Below are 15,320 nucleotides of genomic sequence, written 5' to 3' on the forward strand. Positions count from 1 at the left end.
CCATCTTTAAAAAAGAGAAGGAGGAGGATCTGGGGAACTACAGGCCACTCAGCCTCACCTCAGTCCCTGAACAAATCATGGAGCAGATACTCAAGGTATCAATTTTGAAGCACTTAGAGGAGAGGAAAGTGATCAGGAACAGTCAGCATGGATTCACCAAGGGCAAGTCTTGCCTGAATATCCTAATTGCCTTCTAGGACAAGATAAGTGGCTCTGCGGATGAGGGGAAAGCAGTGGATGTGTTATTCCTTGACTTTAGCAAAGCTTTTGACACGGTCTCCCATAGTATTCTTGCCAGCAAGTTAAAGAAGTATGGGCTGGATGAATGGACTATAAGGTGGATAGAAAGCTGGCTAGATCATCAGGCTCAACAGGTAGTGATCAATGGATCCATGTCTAGGTGGCAGCTGGTATCAAGCAGAGTGTCCCAAGAGTCGGTCCTGGGGTCGGTTTTGTTCAATATCTTCATTAATGATCTGGAGGATGGCATGGATTTCACCCTTAGCAAGTTTGCAGATGACACTAAACTGGGAGGAGCAGTAGATACGCTGGAGGGTAGGGATAGGATACAGAGGGACCTAGACAAATTAGAGGATTGGGCCAAAAGAAATCTGATGAGGTTTAACAAGGAAAAGTGCAGAGTCCTGCACTTAGAAGGGAAGAATCCCATACACTGCTACAGACTAGGGATCGAGAGGCTAGGCAGCAGTTCTGCAGAAGAGGACCTAGGGGTTACAGTGGATGAGAAGCTGGATATGAGTTAACAATGTGCCCTTGTTGCCAAAAAGGCTAATGGCATTTTGGGCTGTGTAAGTGCGAGCATTGTCAGCAGATCGAGAGACGTGATCGTTCCCCTCTATTCGGCATTGATAAGGCCTCATCTGGAGTACCGTGTCCAGTTTTGGGCCCCACCCTACAAGAAGGATGTGAAAAAATTGGAAAGAGTCTAGAGGAGGGCAACAAAAATTATTACGGTGCTGGAGTACATGACTTATGAGGAGAGGCTGAGGGAACTGGGATTATTTAGTCTGCAGAAGAGAAGAATGAGGGGAGATTTGATAGCTGCTTTCAATTACCTGAAAGGGGGTTCCAAAGAGGATGGATCTAGACTGTTCTCAATGGTAGCTGATGACAGAACGAGGAGTAATGGTCTCAAGTTGCAGTGGGGGAGGTTTAGGTTGGATATTAGGAAAAACCTTTTCATGATGAGGGTGGTGAAGCACTGGAATGGGTTACCTAGGGAGGTGGTGGAATCTCCTTCCTTAGAGATTTTTATGGTCAGGCTTGGGATGATTTAGTTGGGGATTGGTGCTGCTTTGAGCAGGGGGTTGGACTAGATGATCTTCTGAGGTCCCTTCCAACCCTGATATTCTATGATTGTATGATTCTCACGTAATCACATAAATCTAGGATTTAACAAGAAGAGTACCAAATATCAAGAGTTGGCAATACTGCACAAAGCTAATGAGAACTTTGAGGCTCTAATGCCTCCTTGGCTTAGAAATGTCCTGTGCCACTGGACTCCTTGTTATGCATGTAAACTGTCATTTAAAAATCCTTTTATTTTAAATGCTTTGTTCCTACTATTAAAATAAACAATACTTGGGCTTTTAAGAAGGCTGTTTGATCACACACTCCCAAAGGGAGAAATCACAGCTACCAAACCCAGTTGGACCTCTACTATTAGAAGGTGTTCAGACACTGAGGTGGTGAGCACAGTATAGGAACCTAAATAAAATGGGGTAAGCACAATTCATACACAGGGTTCTATAGCCAGGGCCCCGTCTTAAGAGAAGGAGAATTGTGGAATTCCACCTCAGGAGTGGTAAATGCATGAGGCCTGACTGACAGCTGATGCACTCAGATCTTCAAGGGGTCAGAGGTACAGCTAGCCCTGTAACCATGACAAGGGACTTCTACGTTTGAACATTATTTTGCAATGAAACCATTCTGTGGGTTTTTGTGTATTTATTTTTTTAAATCTAATCAACGCATTCTTATTAATCTAATGCAGTTTCTTAGCACTAAACTAACTAGGAGCAGTGCCCAAGAGAAGAGTGAAATGAAGTGATCAGAAGTGATGTGAACATGTTTTGTGGTGGGTAACAAGCATTATCTGTTAACACTGGCACATAAGTCTTTTTTCAGTTTCCCAGCACCCACAGGCCTTAAAAGTAGATATTGCTTTATAATATCATTAAAAATAAAGCCTTACATTTGTATCACACTTGCAAATGCAATAAGGTAGGACTTTTATATATGATTTATTAAGAACTATGTCTCTGGAATGTGCTTCATCAAAGTTTGAGTTTTGTGTGGGTTATTTTAAACTGATTTAGCTTGGGATTTTCTGTTTTGTTTTTAACCTGTGAATAAGGCATCTCAGAGATATAATCAAGCTATTCTAGCTCTCTTGTAGTTTCTATGCTATCAAGACCCCTAAGGAGTGAAAGTGTACATCATTTCTACTACAGCTCAGTTCCTCGCTTAGTACTACTCATGATACATATATAAGAATGTAGAGAGGTTCAAGTATCAAACTGCACACTATATCCAGGGGTTTCAGCTAGTGATTAGAGCAAAGGTCTGGGAGCCAGGATTTGAGTCCTGGTCTTGTCATTGACTCAGATGATCAAGGATCTGTCCACCTCTTTATGCCTTATTTTCCTATTCTGTAAAATTGGAATACCAACCATTTTACAGGAATGTTGTGAGGGCTAATTAGGTGCTTGTAAAGTTCTGATATGCAAAGTATGATTATTAAAGCCTAGGAGTTATCATGAGTTCAGTGAATGTATAATTTTGGGGGGATTCACCACCCTCATACATGTTCTCCTGTGGGCTACCTCTTGTGAAGTCCTACCTGCATTTCGTAAAGTGGCTCCTGAGCATTCAAAGACAGTGACTTGCTTCCCATTCCAGAACACTACAGCATCCTGAAATAGCCATAGAGAAGTTACAAAGCAGTTTCATTTCTGCTGGAAACATGCATTAAATACTTCAACGATTTGTAACTCAGTTTAGTGCCAATCTAGTAATTCTGCTGAAGTCCCATGTAGAGTCTATGCTATATTCATTTCTGTGCACGAACAAACAACAATGGAATAAACTTTCCATCACAGCCAACATCTTATACCTTCCTCTATATATTTGCTGTGTTGTCCAATGCCCAAAGGTCAGTAACCAGGGAGCTATTAATGAATAATTGTGCTGCCTGGAAATCAGCTCCATTGGAATATGCCTGTTGTAGTAGTGATGCTATTTTCCATCAACACACATATACTGCATAAGCAACTAAAATATAAGGAAGGGGGAATCTAAGAAGAGTTAGATAAATTATGGTGGAAACTTTGGATTCCATCTCTGAAATAATTAAACCACATTAAGTAAGTGAGTCTTCGGCAAGAAAAGAAACTGCTCACAACAACTGAGATGGTGAGTTACCTTAGTGGCAAATACGCCATTAATATGCATATCAATGCGGAGGCTGTGCGTGGTTCCTGTACCGAAGAAGGTCACATTAAGCAGATTTGGGGACACTTGCACTACTGCCACCTGCTGGTGGAAATGAGATGACATAGCCTGCTCGCTGAGGATCACCACAGAGCTCATGTTGTTCACTGCCAGTAGGTTTTTCCTGGAGCCCCACTACACACAGAGAGGGTGAGAAAAATCCAACATACTTTCATCAGAGATTTTTGAAACACTAATTCAGAGGGGCCTCAGTTACAGCTAGTGTTTTGGGGTGGGGGGCACATATAACATACGTATGAATATAATCTCAAAATGAAATCCTAGTTTCTGAACTCAGGCATAGTCAAGAGGTTGCATACCCACATGTACTTCTTCAGGGTATGCTATAACTATATTTTCACCTATACTCCTTCAGTACATGGAGGGGGGCATGGATCAGCGTTCATGTTGCACTCCCAGTCAGTACCCAGCCCCAGCTGGAAAAGCTAAGGATCCAACCAGAGGACCAAATTCTGGTCATGTGCCACTTGAGGCATGTTGCACATACACTAAGAAGAAGGGTACATGGAAGAGCCTGTTTTAAACTATTACCTCTTTTCATCCCACCGCTTGCCACTATTACACCATCTTGCATTCAGTACTGTTAGAGAAAGATAAAGTACTCAACAAGATAGCTAATACCTTTTCCTATAAAATCATAGATTATCAGGGTTGGAAGGGACCTTAGGAGATCATCTAGTCCAACCCCCCTGCTCAAAGCAAGACCAATTGCCAATTTTTGCCCCAGATCCCTAATTGGCCCCCTCAAGGATTGAACTCACAACCCTGGGTTTAGCAGGGCAATGCTCAAACCACTGAGCTATTCCTCTCCCCCCTGCCCCCCCAGCAAGATGTGCATGTGAGGTTCTTTCTCATGACAAATTGTTTCTTCTTTGACTACCCAAAGTCCTATTAGCAGTTTTCTTAAGATTTCACCTAGAGCTGGTTCAAATATTTTAGATGAAAAATGCAGTTTCAACCAAAAAACATTTCCCCCAAGACTTAAATGGTAGGTGGCAGCAGTGGAGAATGAGGTAGCAGTAGCCCCCCACTACACTTTAGTCCAGCGGTCAGGGCACTCACCTGAGATGTGGAAGACCTGAGTCCAATTTCCCCTCTAGTGATGTGGAGAACGGATCTGAAAATTGCAGGAGAGGACTATGGGATATTATGGGGAAGGTCTTTCTCAGTCTCTCCCACTGAAGCTTTTCCACTTTATATAAACAGTCACTGGAGCAGGAACATGAACTTGGGTCTCCCACATCCTACTTGAGTGCCCCAACCACCAGGCTATAGAGTCGCCCTCTCACTCACTCAGTCTTGTCCAATGACTATTCACTGTCATTATGAATTGCCACTATGAATATCTAGTTCTAATTTCACCCTCTTTTGCCAGCCATCTCAATCAATAGTGCAGTTCAACTTCCCAGGCCATACAGTACCCATCATGTGCACAAATTAAGAGGTCTGAGTATTTTTCCCTATTGAGTCCCACCCTACTCAGGCTAAATAATATTATTATTAATTATTATTATTATTAAATATTATTTCCCCCAAAAAAATTTAAGACCAGTCACACACAAAAGTCTTTCATAAGCAATAATTGGGGAGAGTTCTATTGAATTTAATAGGGATTAGACTAATCGGTTTCTACAAATCATCAACAGAATTTTATCAAAATTACTCCAAAAGCCTACATAAATAAATAAGAAGGCTCTCCTTCTCTGTTTTAAGCCATCATGTAGTGGGGATATAATTCTCTGCTGAGTTCTACAGACGGTCTCCAAAAAAAGAAAACCCAAAACAAAACAACCCTATACGAAGGAGTACATGACTCGCTTTGACCAAAACACAGCATAATGTTTTAAGCCTATTGCTAAACTGATTCCCGGAGGGGAGAACACTGTCTTGGAGTCTTCTTTTGAGGCCTCTTTGACCAACTTCATTTTGGATAGACAGAGAATTTTCAAGGAAGCACTCAAGACCAAGATTGGACTGCTATACCTGTCCAATACCCTTCAGCAGATCTCACAGCCAGTAAAGCCAGGAGTCTTCCCAAGGTAGAAGAGTCATTTGTTCGCACTTGCGCATCACTGACACCTTCCAAGTACTTCAGGCAATTCTTTAAGCCACTCAAATACAACACATGTCAGAAGAGCTTTGATGGTAAAATGGAGGTGTGTCGTCTCAAGTGCCCAGTTCTGAGATCTTACCGCTTCCCTATGGCCTTCATTTGTACTTTATTAACAGATACAGTCAACTAGTTTGGTTATGGCTTACTTGGACCAGTTATTTAAATACCATTTAAGTTTTTGCAGGGTATAGTATCCCAGATAAGTCTAATGGGTTTGCTGTACATTAATAAACTATTATTTACATTATGGTAGCCCCCCAAGGCCCCAGCCCCATTGTGCTACGCAAGTTATAAATCTGTAACAAAGAATTGGTCCCTGCCCTCAAGAGCTAACAATATAAATAATAAATAAAGCCACTTGTGCAATGTTAGTACACAGAGCTTCCTGCAGCAGTAAATTGCTGCAACTCTACTTTATCCTGCCAAACTTTGCAGCAGAAAATGATAAATTGTATATCATCTGGGATCATTAAACTGCCTCTAAATTGTCGTTACAATAATATAAATAATAATATGATGATCGGGAAAGAAAAGAAAGCTGTGGTGGCCATGTTAGGGGACTCCAAAATCCAAGTGAATGGGACTTTTGTATGATATGCAAGACCTGACTCTGGGATGACTTGTGTAGTTATTCATTTCAGTTAACAGATGGTAGCCTGTATATATACATAGTTACGATAGTAACTGGCTTGATGCCATGTTCCCCTTTTTGTCCCTTGTTTCTAAACTTTAAAGCCTGAAGTTTCTTATGTTTAGTCCCATCACAGGAGATTTTTTTCCTGAATGTTTGGGGTGGCTTGTCAAATTTGCATCAGCTTTTCATTACAAAAGATTTTTCTTACTTTCTTTGAAAAGTCATTTCTCAAAAACAGCTCAGCCCACAGGTTCCAAATTTGGTTTATTCTATTGATCTCGGTAAGATCTGATATCTAACTATTCTTGGAAAGTTTGGTGAACTCACTGTGGGGTTATTAAGTATATTTCTTTGAAATGTATGACAATTCCATGAATGCTCCACAGATATTACAGAGCTCCCAGGTTCCTTGTATGGCATCCATGAGGGGCTTAGAAACTCGGTCAGAGTAGACATACCAAATGGGTTAGGATAAACTGCAGAATTTATAAGTGCTGCAGAAGCAGAAGGCTCTCTTGGGCTCCAGAAACTCTCTGTCCTGCAGAACTTGTAAGCGCTAAAAGTTTCTGAGACATGGTGAGTCTCCATGGATCCTGCATTTTACTGGGATTTTTGAGCTACTGGTAGAACATTTTAATTTTCAGATTTTCAAGTGTTTGTTTTTAACTATAACACTGAACTCAAAACATTTGGGGTGTTTCTATGACTACACCATTCTAATAACATTGACTTAAATATCTGTATATGGTGGTAATTGTACTTTAACCTAATCTGTGATCTGGAAAATAAGGCTAAATTATAGCTTTATTATTTTTCATTTTCATTTCTGAAGGTACTTCATTAACAGCACTGATTGACAGCTACCATACTATTATACTCCAGCATAAATGAACGAGAGCAGTGGTTCTCAAACTGGGGTCCAGAGTCCAGTTCTCAAACTGGGGTCCACGAGGGTACTCCAGGGGGTCTACAAGTCATGTCCGGGGCCGCTGGCCCCGCTAATCAACTCCTCCCTCTCCCTCCCAGTGCCTCCTGAATATTGCAGAACAGCTGTTCAGCAGCGTGTAGGAGGAACTGGGAGGGAGGGGAAGGAGTGGGGATGGGGTGCGCTCAGGGGAGGGGGCAGAAAGAGGAGGGGCAGGGGTGAAGCAGGGGATGGAAAGAGGTGGGGGTGGGGTCTTGGGGAAAGGGGTGGAGTTGGGGCAGGCCTGGGGCTGACTGAGGGTTGAGCACTACTGGAGAAAATCAGAAGCTGGCTTAGGGGTCCATAAAATTTTTTAAATCAAAATGCGGGGCCTCGGGTTGCTAAAGTTTGAGAACCTCTGGACTACAGAGTATTTCCCATCTACCTCTCTCCCATCTACCTCTCTACACAAACCACTGGACTAGATTGTAACAAAATGAAAGATTAATCTGGCCAGGAGCTAAACTCAGCTGATATTGACTTTTGGCCTCAATATATTGTTATGGCTTTCTGCCTCATCTGGGGTTTTTCATGGAAAAGTGGGTAAAAACCTTTTAGAGGAATTATCTGAGGATTCCAAGAGGAGAGGGTTACTCCATGTACAGTAACTGAGGTTCTTCAGGATGCACAGTGCTATGTAACCACCTGTGGGTGCTCCACTTTGCGCCCTGTGCTTGTAATCAGAGATTTGTAGTAGCAGTGCCTAGTTGGGTCACGCACATGCCGTCCCCATTATGCGCCACCCCAGGTGGTTAAACAGAACTGTTCAACCAGCCGTCCCTCGGTTCCTTCTCTACCACAGAGAACCTAGCGTGAAACTCCAAAGTAGAGGGGAGGAGGGAATGTAGTGGAGCTCCCACAGGGACAACCATCTTGAAGAATCTCAGTTGCTGCACAAGGTGAGTAAGCATCTCTTCTTCTTTGAGGAGCATCCCTGTGGATGCTCCACTTTAGGTGACTGTGGAGCAGTGCCCCTCAGTGGAAGGTACAGGCTTCAGAGTTGCATTAGTGATGATTGATAAAACTGAGAGTCCAAACAGAGCATCTGATGATGACTGTTGCTCTATAGCATAGAGCTTTGTGAATGTGGGCAGATGCCCAAGTTGCTGCTCTGCAAATGTCAATAACAGGGACATTGATGAGAAAGGCTATGGATGCTGGAAGTGTGTGCGCATAGGTGCCAACTTCCCCTCTGCCCCATGGGTGCTCGACCCCACCCCCACACCACCCTCACCCTGCCCCAATTCCTCTCCTTCCCCCAAATCCCCGCCCTGCCTCTTTACCGGCTCCTCCCCTGAGCACGCCACATCCTCACTCCTCCCCCTCCTTCCAGAAAAGTCCTAAGCACTGCCAAATGGCTGTTAGGCAGTGGGCGGGAAGTGCTGGGATAGGGCGGAGCAGGGACACCGTGCTCAGGGTAGGAGGAGGGGGTGGGAGCGGGAGGAGCTTTGCTGCCAGTGGGTACGGAGCACCTGCTAATTTTTCCCCATGGGTGCTCCAGCCCGTCAGCACCCATGGAGTTGGTGATTGTGTTTGTGCGGGTTCCCTTTGGGACTTGTAATTGATGCTTTTGATAACAAAGGTGCATCCTGATATCCACTTAGATAGTCTGCTTTGCAATAGTTTTCCCTTTTGATCATTCTGTTATAGAGATGAATAGTCTTGGTGAGTTTCTAAATGTTTTTGTTCTTTCCATGTAGAAAGCTAATGCTCTTTGAACATCCAGTGTCTGGAGTGATGCCTATCTCTTTTGTATGCATACAGTTTTGGAAAAAACATAGGCAAGTAAAATGGGTTGGTTCATACGAAAGGGGGAGGCAACCTTGGCTAGGAATTTAGGGTGTGGTTTTAAGGTAACTTTATCTTTAAAGAAAGTGGTGTATGGGGGGGTGCCATTAGGGCACCATGTTCTCCCACCCATCTGGCAAACATAATGACGATGAGGAAAGCCACCTTCATTGGTGGAGTAATGAGCAGATGGCCAGCAGCTCAAAGGGTTTTCCCCCACGTCAGCGTAATACCAGGTTGAGTTCCCATGTAGGAGGTGGGTTCCTTATTTCGGGGTAAGCGTTCTCACTTCCTTGGAAATGTTTAGTTGTTGGGTGGGTGAATATGGTGACCCAATCCATCTTATTGTGGAAAGCTGTGATAGCTGCCAAACGTACCCTGATGCAGCTTGTGGAGAGACCCAGTTTTTTTAGTTCTAATATGTAATCCAGTACCCTTGGTAAAGGGGAGGATGTTGGTATGATTTGTTTGTCCTGGCACCATATGTTGAACCATTTCCACTTATGAATACATGTTTTTCTTATATTTGGTCTACGGCTGTGCAGTAATATGTCTTTTACTTCCTCCGAACAGGTCATTTCATTTAATTTCCTCTCAGCCATGGAGTAGCCAGGCCTTGAGGTGTAGTATTGTGAGGTTCAGATGGTGGATGTCTCCTGCATCTTGGGAGAGAAGATGAGGTATTAGAGGAAGATTTTTGAGGTGGGCACAAGGTGCTATTAGGATGACTTTGGATTTGTTCCTCTTGATCTTGTTTCTGACCCAGGTTAAGAGTAGGGTCGGGGGGAAATGCATACATTAACAGGGTATCCCAGTTGATGAGGAGAGTGTCACCTAGGGAATGGGGTCCCAGTCCAGCTCTGGCGCAATATTGTGGGCACTTGGTGTTCTGTGGTGTTGCAAAGAGGTCTATGGTAGGGAAGCCCCATAGCTTGAACATCATACGTAGAACTCCAGGGTATATTTTCCATTCAGGATTCTGGGAGAACTCTCCACTTAGCACATCTGCTGTTGTGTTTTGACATCCTGGAAGATAGGATGCTGATATGTCAATGTTGTGGCTGATGCACCAATTCCAGAGCACTCTTGCCTCTGTGCATAGGGAGTAGGATCACGCCACCCCACCTCCCATTGGCGGTTTATGTAAAACATGCATGCTACATTGTCCGTGAGGGTCCTGATGGCTTTGTTTTTGTTTAGAGGTAGAAAGTGGTTGCATGCGCTACGGAGTGCCCTTAGCTCCAGCAAGTTTATGTGCCTGTTGGACTCTGATGGGGAACTTCAGCCTTAGGACTGTGCTGAGTAGATGCACTCCCCAACCTATAAGGGAGGCATCCGCGGTGATTGTCATTGTTGGAAATGAGACTCCTGTACAGACGTTCTTCGATTGTGTCCACCATTTTAGGGAATCCTTTAACTTATTTGGCATTATAAAGACATCTGCTTAGGCAGTGCCTGTGTGGTATGTACACGGTTCGAAGCCAGGCCTGCAGGCATCGCATGTGTAGTCTGGCATGTTTGAAGACAAACGTTGTTGCTGACATATGTCCCAGAAGTTGTAGGCATATTCTGGCAGATGTTTGTGGGTTGTCAGTCACTGTCGAAACGAAGCTGACAAAGTGTAATGAAGCGTTTATGAGGTAGGGTTGCTGTTGAACAGTTTGGACAAACTCCGATGAATTCCAGTTTCTGGACAGGTATCAGTGTTGACTTTTGCATGTTTATTTGTAACCGTAAGTTTGTGAAAAGGGTTATTGTACTCTGAGTGGTGTTCATTGCTTCATGTTGTGTTGGTGCCTTTATGAGGCAGTCGTCCAGATATGAAACATCATGACTCTGTGTATGCGGAGGTGTGTCGCCATCACTGCTAAGACTTTGGAGAAAACCCTTGGGGCGGTCGACAAGCTAAAGGGTAATACTTTGTATTGGAAGTGTTGTTTTCCCAGGGTGAACCTTAGGAATCTTCTGTGTGATGGATGGATGGTAATATGGAAATATGTGTCCTGGGCTGAGAGACAGTCACCATTTTCTAACGCTGGAATTATAGTTGTTAGTGTCACCATTTTGAAATGCTGGGTTTTTGTTGAGTTTTCTTAGGTCCAGAATGGGTCTCCACCTGCCTGTCTTTTTCTGGGTTAGAAAACAGTGAGTAAAATCCTTTCCCTCTGTGCTCTGTTTGTACTGGTTTCCTGAGCCTAGGTGTATAAGGTGGTTTACTTCCTGTTGCAGCAGGTACTTGTGAGAGTGGTCCCTGAACAGGAACAGGAAGGGAGAGTGGGGTGGCAATAAAGGTGATGGAATAACCAGTTTCGGCAATGTTAAATTGTTCTTTTTTTCTCTTCCAGTAAGCGGTCAATAAATTCCAACATTTTTTGAAAAAATTACATGTGTATATTTTGACAGTAGGGCTTCGTAAAATTGCTATATGAAACTGCCATTTTGCAGATGAACACACCTTGCGATGACTGAAGAGATCTAACTGTGACGGGTTCAGCCACAGAGATCCCCTTGGGACTGTCACCTGATGTGCTAAAATTACCTCTGAGCCCGTTTTCCCTGCCAGATTGGGACTGCAGAACCCTGCCTTGTTGAGCTAGACACACTAGTTTGCTGCAACACTGACACAGGATCTGGTCCACGCCCCCAAAGCTGAAGACTTAACTGAAAACAGCTCAGCAGGTTACCTCCCTCCAGCACTCAGACACCCAGTTCCCAATGGGATCCAAACCCCAAATAAATCTGTTTTACTCTCTATAAAGCTTATACAGGGTAAATTCATAAATTGTCCACCCTCTATAACACTGATAGAGAGTTATGCACAGCTGTTTGCTTCCCCAGGTATTAATCACTTACTCTGGGTTTATTAATAAACAAAAGTGATTTTATTAAGTATAGAAAGTATGATTTAAGTGGTTTCAAGTAATAACAGAACAAAGTAAGTCATCAAGCAAAATAAAGCAAAAACATGCAAGTCTAAGCCTAATACATTAAGAAACTGATTACAGGTAATTTCTCACCCTCAGAGATGTTCCAATAAGATTTTTTCACAAACTAGACTCCTTCCTGGTCTGGGCCCAATCCTTTCCCCGGTACAGTCTTTGTTAGTTCCAGCAGACATCTCAGGTGATAAGCAGGGGTTTTCTCATGACTGGCGGCTCCTTTTGTCCGGCTCCACCCCCTTTTATAGCTTTGGCACAAGACAGGAATCTTTTGTCTGTGCTTGTCCCCAGCCCCGCCTCATCAATGGAAAAGTACAAGGATTAAGATGGATTCCAGTATCATGTGACATGATCACATGTCACTGTAAGACCTCTAGTCTCCATTCTTCCTGGGTTGGCCCACATATGCACAGGAAGGTGTGCAGGTAAATAAACCATTTACAACCAATTGTCCTAGTCAACGGGAGCCATCAAGATTCTAAACCACCATTAATGGCCCACACTTTGCATAATTACAATAGGACTTCAGATTTATACTTCATATTTCTAGCTTCAGATACAAGAATGATACATGCATACAAATAGGAATATATTCAGAAGCATATTTCCATAAAACATATGGAGTGCAACGTCCCACTAACCTCTTCCATTCTCTGTAGGAAGGGTTGTTCTAGTATGGTGTTGCTTTCTCCTCTCATTTACTGCCTCCACCACTAGTGAGTTTGGCGTGGAGTGTGTGAACAAGAACTCCACTCCTTTAGATGGCACATAGTATTTCTTGTCTGATCTTTTGTATGAGGGAGGTGCTGTTGCTTGTGTCTGCCAGATGGTTTTGGCAGGCTCCATAATAGCACCATTAATCAGACATCTTCCTAGGCAAAGACAGTGTTACTGAAGTATGTATTGTAGTTTATGCTGAGCGTCAGGTACCTCTTCTAGCGGTATGCCCAGGGACTCCGCCACCCTTCTAAAGAGTTCCTGGAATTGTTTGAAGTCATCTCCTGTGGGGAGGTGGCGGCATTATAGTTTCATCCGGTGATGAAGATGACAGGTTCACTGGTGGTAAGGCTTCCTGGTCTTTCTTCAGTTTCCTCATTCACCTCCTCCTGTGTTTCTGAGGGTCCTGGTATAGGCGATGATGGAAATTGTGGTGCTCTAGATCTTGGTGGGCTTGGGGGCTTGAGATGTTGTGCCCTGCATGCTGTCAAGGGGTTCCAGTAGGGCCAATTTGGTGGGAATGGCATGGGAAGCGGTGCCAATGGGTGCCCATACCAGCTATGTGCCTCTAAAGGTGAGTGGTATTCTGTTTGGTGGGATGGTTCTGGTTTGGGTGAAGAGTGATGAGGTGCATATATTTTCCCTTCGTCCCTATCATCATCACTGGAAAGAGGGGGAGCCGATCTAGGTGGTGTGGTCAGGGGGCTCGGTACCTACTGATTTGGAGTGCCATCAGTACCGATGAGCGGGAACTCCAGCATTGAAGAGACCAGTAGCTCTGTATGTCTTAGGAATTGGTACAGTACCGTGAATGCTGGTACCGATGTCGGTGCTGCAGTGGTACGGGAGTGTGAGTAGTAGCAGCCAATGCCAAGGATCTTGTGTTGTGCTGTGTAAGTACCACAGGTGGCGTCATTGCACTGCCCAGTGCAGAGTGTCTTTTTGGCTCTGTGGGTACCGAGGTGGAGGGATTTACTTTGCCCTGTGAGCCTCGGTCCAAGCTTGCCCACTTAGGGTCTTTTGCTCTCTGGGAACTCGTGATACAGGAAGGTCCCGGTATCTTGGACGCCAACGTGCCTGCTGCCATTGGCACCAAGGTAGTCTTGGGGGTCAGGGTCTTGCTTTTTCTTAACCAATTCCCGTTGCAGTGAAATCTGAGTCTGCTTTTTGTAGCCTTCTTGGATAAAGTCTCTTTTGTAGGGGCTGTTGAGGCAGGACCTCTGTCAGAGGCTGCTAATGGCGACTGTTGGCAAGTCCTTGACTCAGGGTCCAAGGCAGGTCTCAGAGAGATTTCTCCATCATAAGGAGCTTAAGTTGAAGGTCCCTCACTTTTCTTGTTCTGGTCCTTAGATTACGGCAGTGTGGACATGTAATGGTTCTAACTTGGGGACTTGTTGGGGAATGTGGCCTAGTAGTCATGGCTGCAGCTCGTGACTCCCAAGGGGGTTGTCAGGAGGGGAGTCCGGGCCCTCTCACTCCACCAGACTCCAACCCAGGGCCCTTTGGGCTACCAGTAGTCTGGCAACCAAGGCTGCTTAATGCTGTCCTCCCTGGACCTCTTTGTTTTGTCCCCCCCCTAGGGTCAGCTTAGTCCAAGGCTTTCCCCTGGTGGGGAAATCCAAACCATAATAAATAAGAGGGGGACACCAATGTTCAAGGTCCACAGGATACTTCCTTCTCTGGTTGTCTCTGGGGTGGGTTCTCCCTTCCCTCAAGGAGGGACCTTTAGGCAGCTGTGTCAGAGTCTTAGGCTTCCCTCTGCTCTGCTGGAGCTGTGGGCTGCAGGTCTGCTCACCTCCAGCTCTACCCCCAAATGTGCTAATTGCCTTCCTTTTAATTCCTCCAGCAGATGGAGCATTTGCTGCAAGTGTGGTGGAGCAGGGTTGGCTGAGCCCAAAGTAATCCCTTAAACCCCTATTGCCAGTGTGGTGTTTGTACACCCCATCACAGTAGACTTTTGAGGGATGTGTGTCTCACTGAGACAGTGGACACACTGCGCATGTCTGTCAGAGATAGGGATTTGACAGTCTGAAAGTCAAGAACTAGATAAACTCATGGAGGATAGGTCCATCAATGGCTATTAGCCAGGATGCGCAGGGGTGGTATCCCTAGCCTCGGTTTTGCCAGAAGCTAGGGCAACAGGGGATGGATCACTTGATGATTACTTGTTCTGTTCATTCCCTTTGAAGCATATGGCATTGGCCACTGTTGGAAGACAGGATACTGGGCTAAATGAACCTTTGGTCTGACCCAGAATGGCTGTTCTTATGACCTGATTCTTACCTAGAGCATGCAACTGCCATTGCTATTTATGTTATATACTTTTCATTCTAATAAGTGAAACAAGCAAAAAGAAATCTCAGACCTCCTTCCCCTGCAAAGAGTCAGATACATTCATGACTGACTCCCCCGTTCCTAAACAAACAAACAAAAAGAGCGTGGGGGGCTGTTCCTCACAAGTTAAAACAGGGCAACAAAATATTATATATTAAAATTGTTACAGATTTTTTAAAAAAATCAAAAAGATACAAATTTGAAAACTGAAGGCTGAAAAAATATCACAGAAGGATCTGAAAGCAAAAGCTTTCCTGTTTTCCTGGGCCAGAAAGCCAGATCAGGATGCTGAATCAA

The 15,320-nt window shown here is 44.3% G+C and overlaps 1 protein-coding gene across 5 annotated transcripts in view; it reads right to left on the reverse strand.

The window, feature by feature from the left end:
* The window catches only part of IFT140 (intraflagellar transport 140), a 247,126-nt gene that overhangs the window by 156,226 nt on the left and 75,580 nt on the right, over positions 1-15,320 (reverse strand). For 4 of the 5 annotated variants that reach the window (XM_073362955.1, XM_073362954.1, XM_073362953.1 and 1 more), the window contains 2 exons: positions 3,445-3,648; positions 2,864-2,936 (listed from right to left, as the gene is read on the reverse strand). The exons of the other annotated variant lie outside the window; for it this stretch is intronic. In XM_073362955.1, coding sequence (XP_073219056.1) covers positions 2,864-2,936; positions 3,445-3,648 — 277 coding nt within the window. The remainder of the gene's footprint in view (positions 1-2,863; positions 2,937-3,444; positions 3,649-15,320) is intronic. 5 annotated transcript variants of the gene reach the window in all.

This window comes from Lepidochelys kempii, chromosome 10, assembly GCF_965140265.1.
Source record: "Lepidochelys kempii isolate rLepKem1 chromosome 10, rLepKem1.hap2, whole genome shotgun sequence".
Lineage (NCBI taxonomy): Eukaryota > Metazoa > Chordata > Testudines > Cheloniidae > Lepidochelys > Lepidochelys kempii.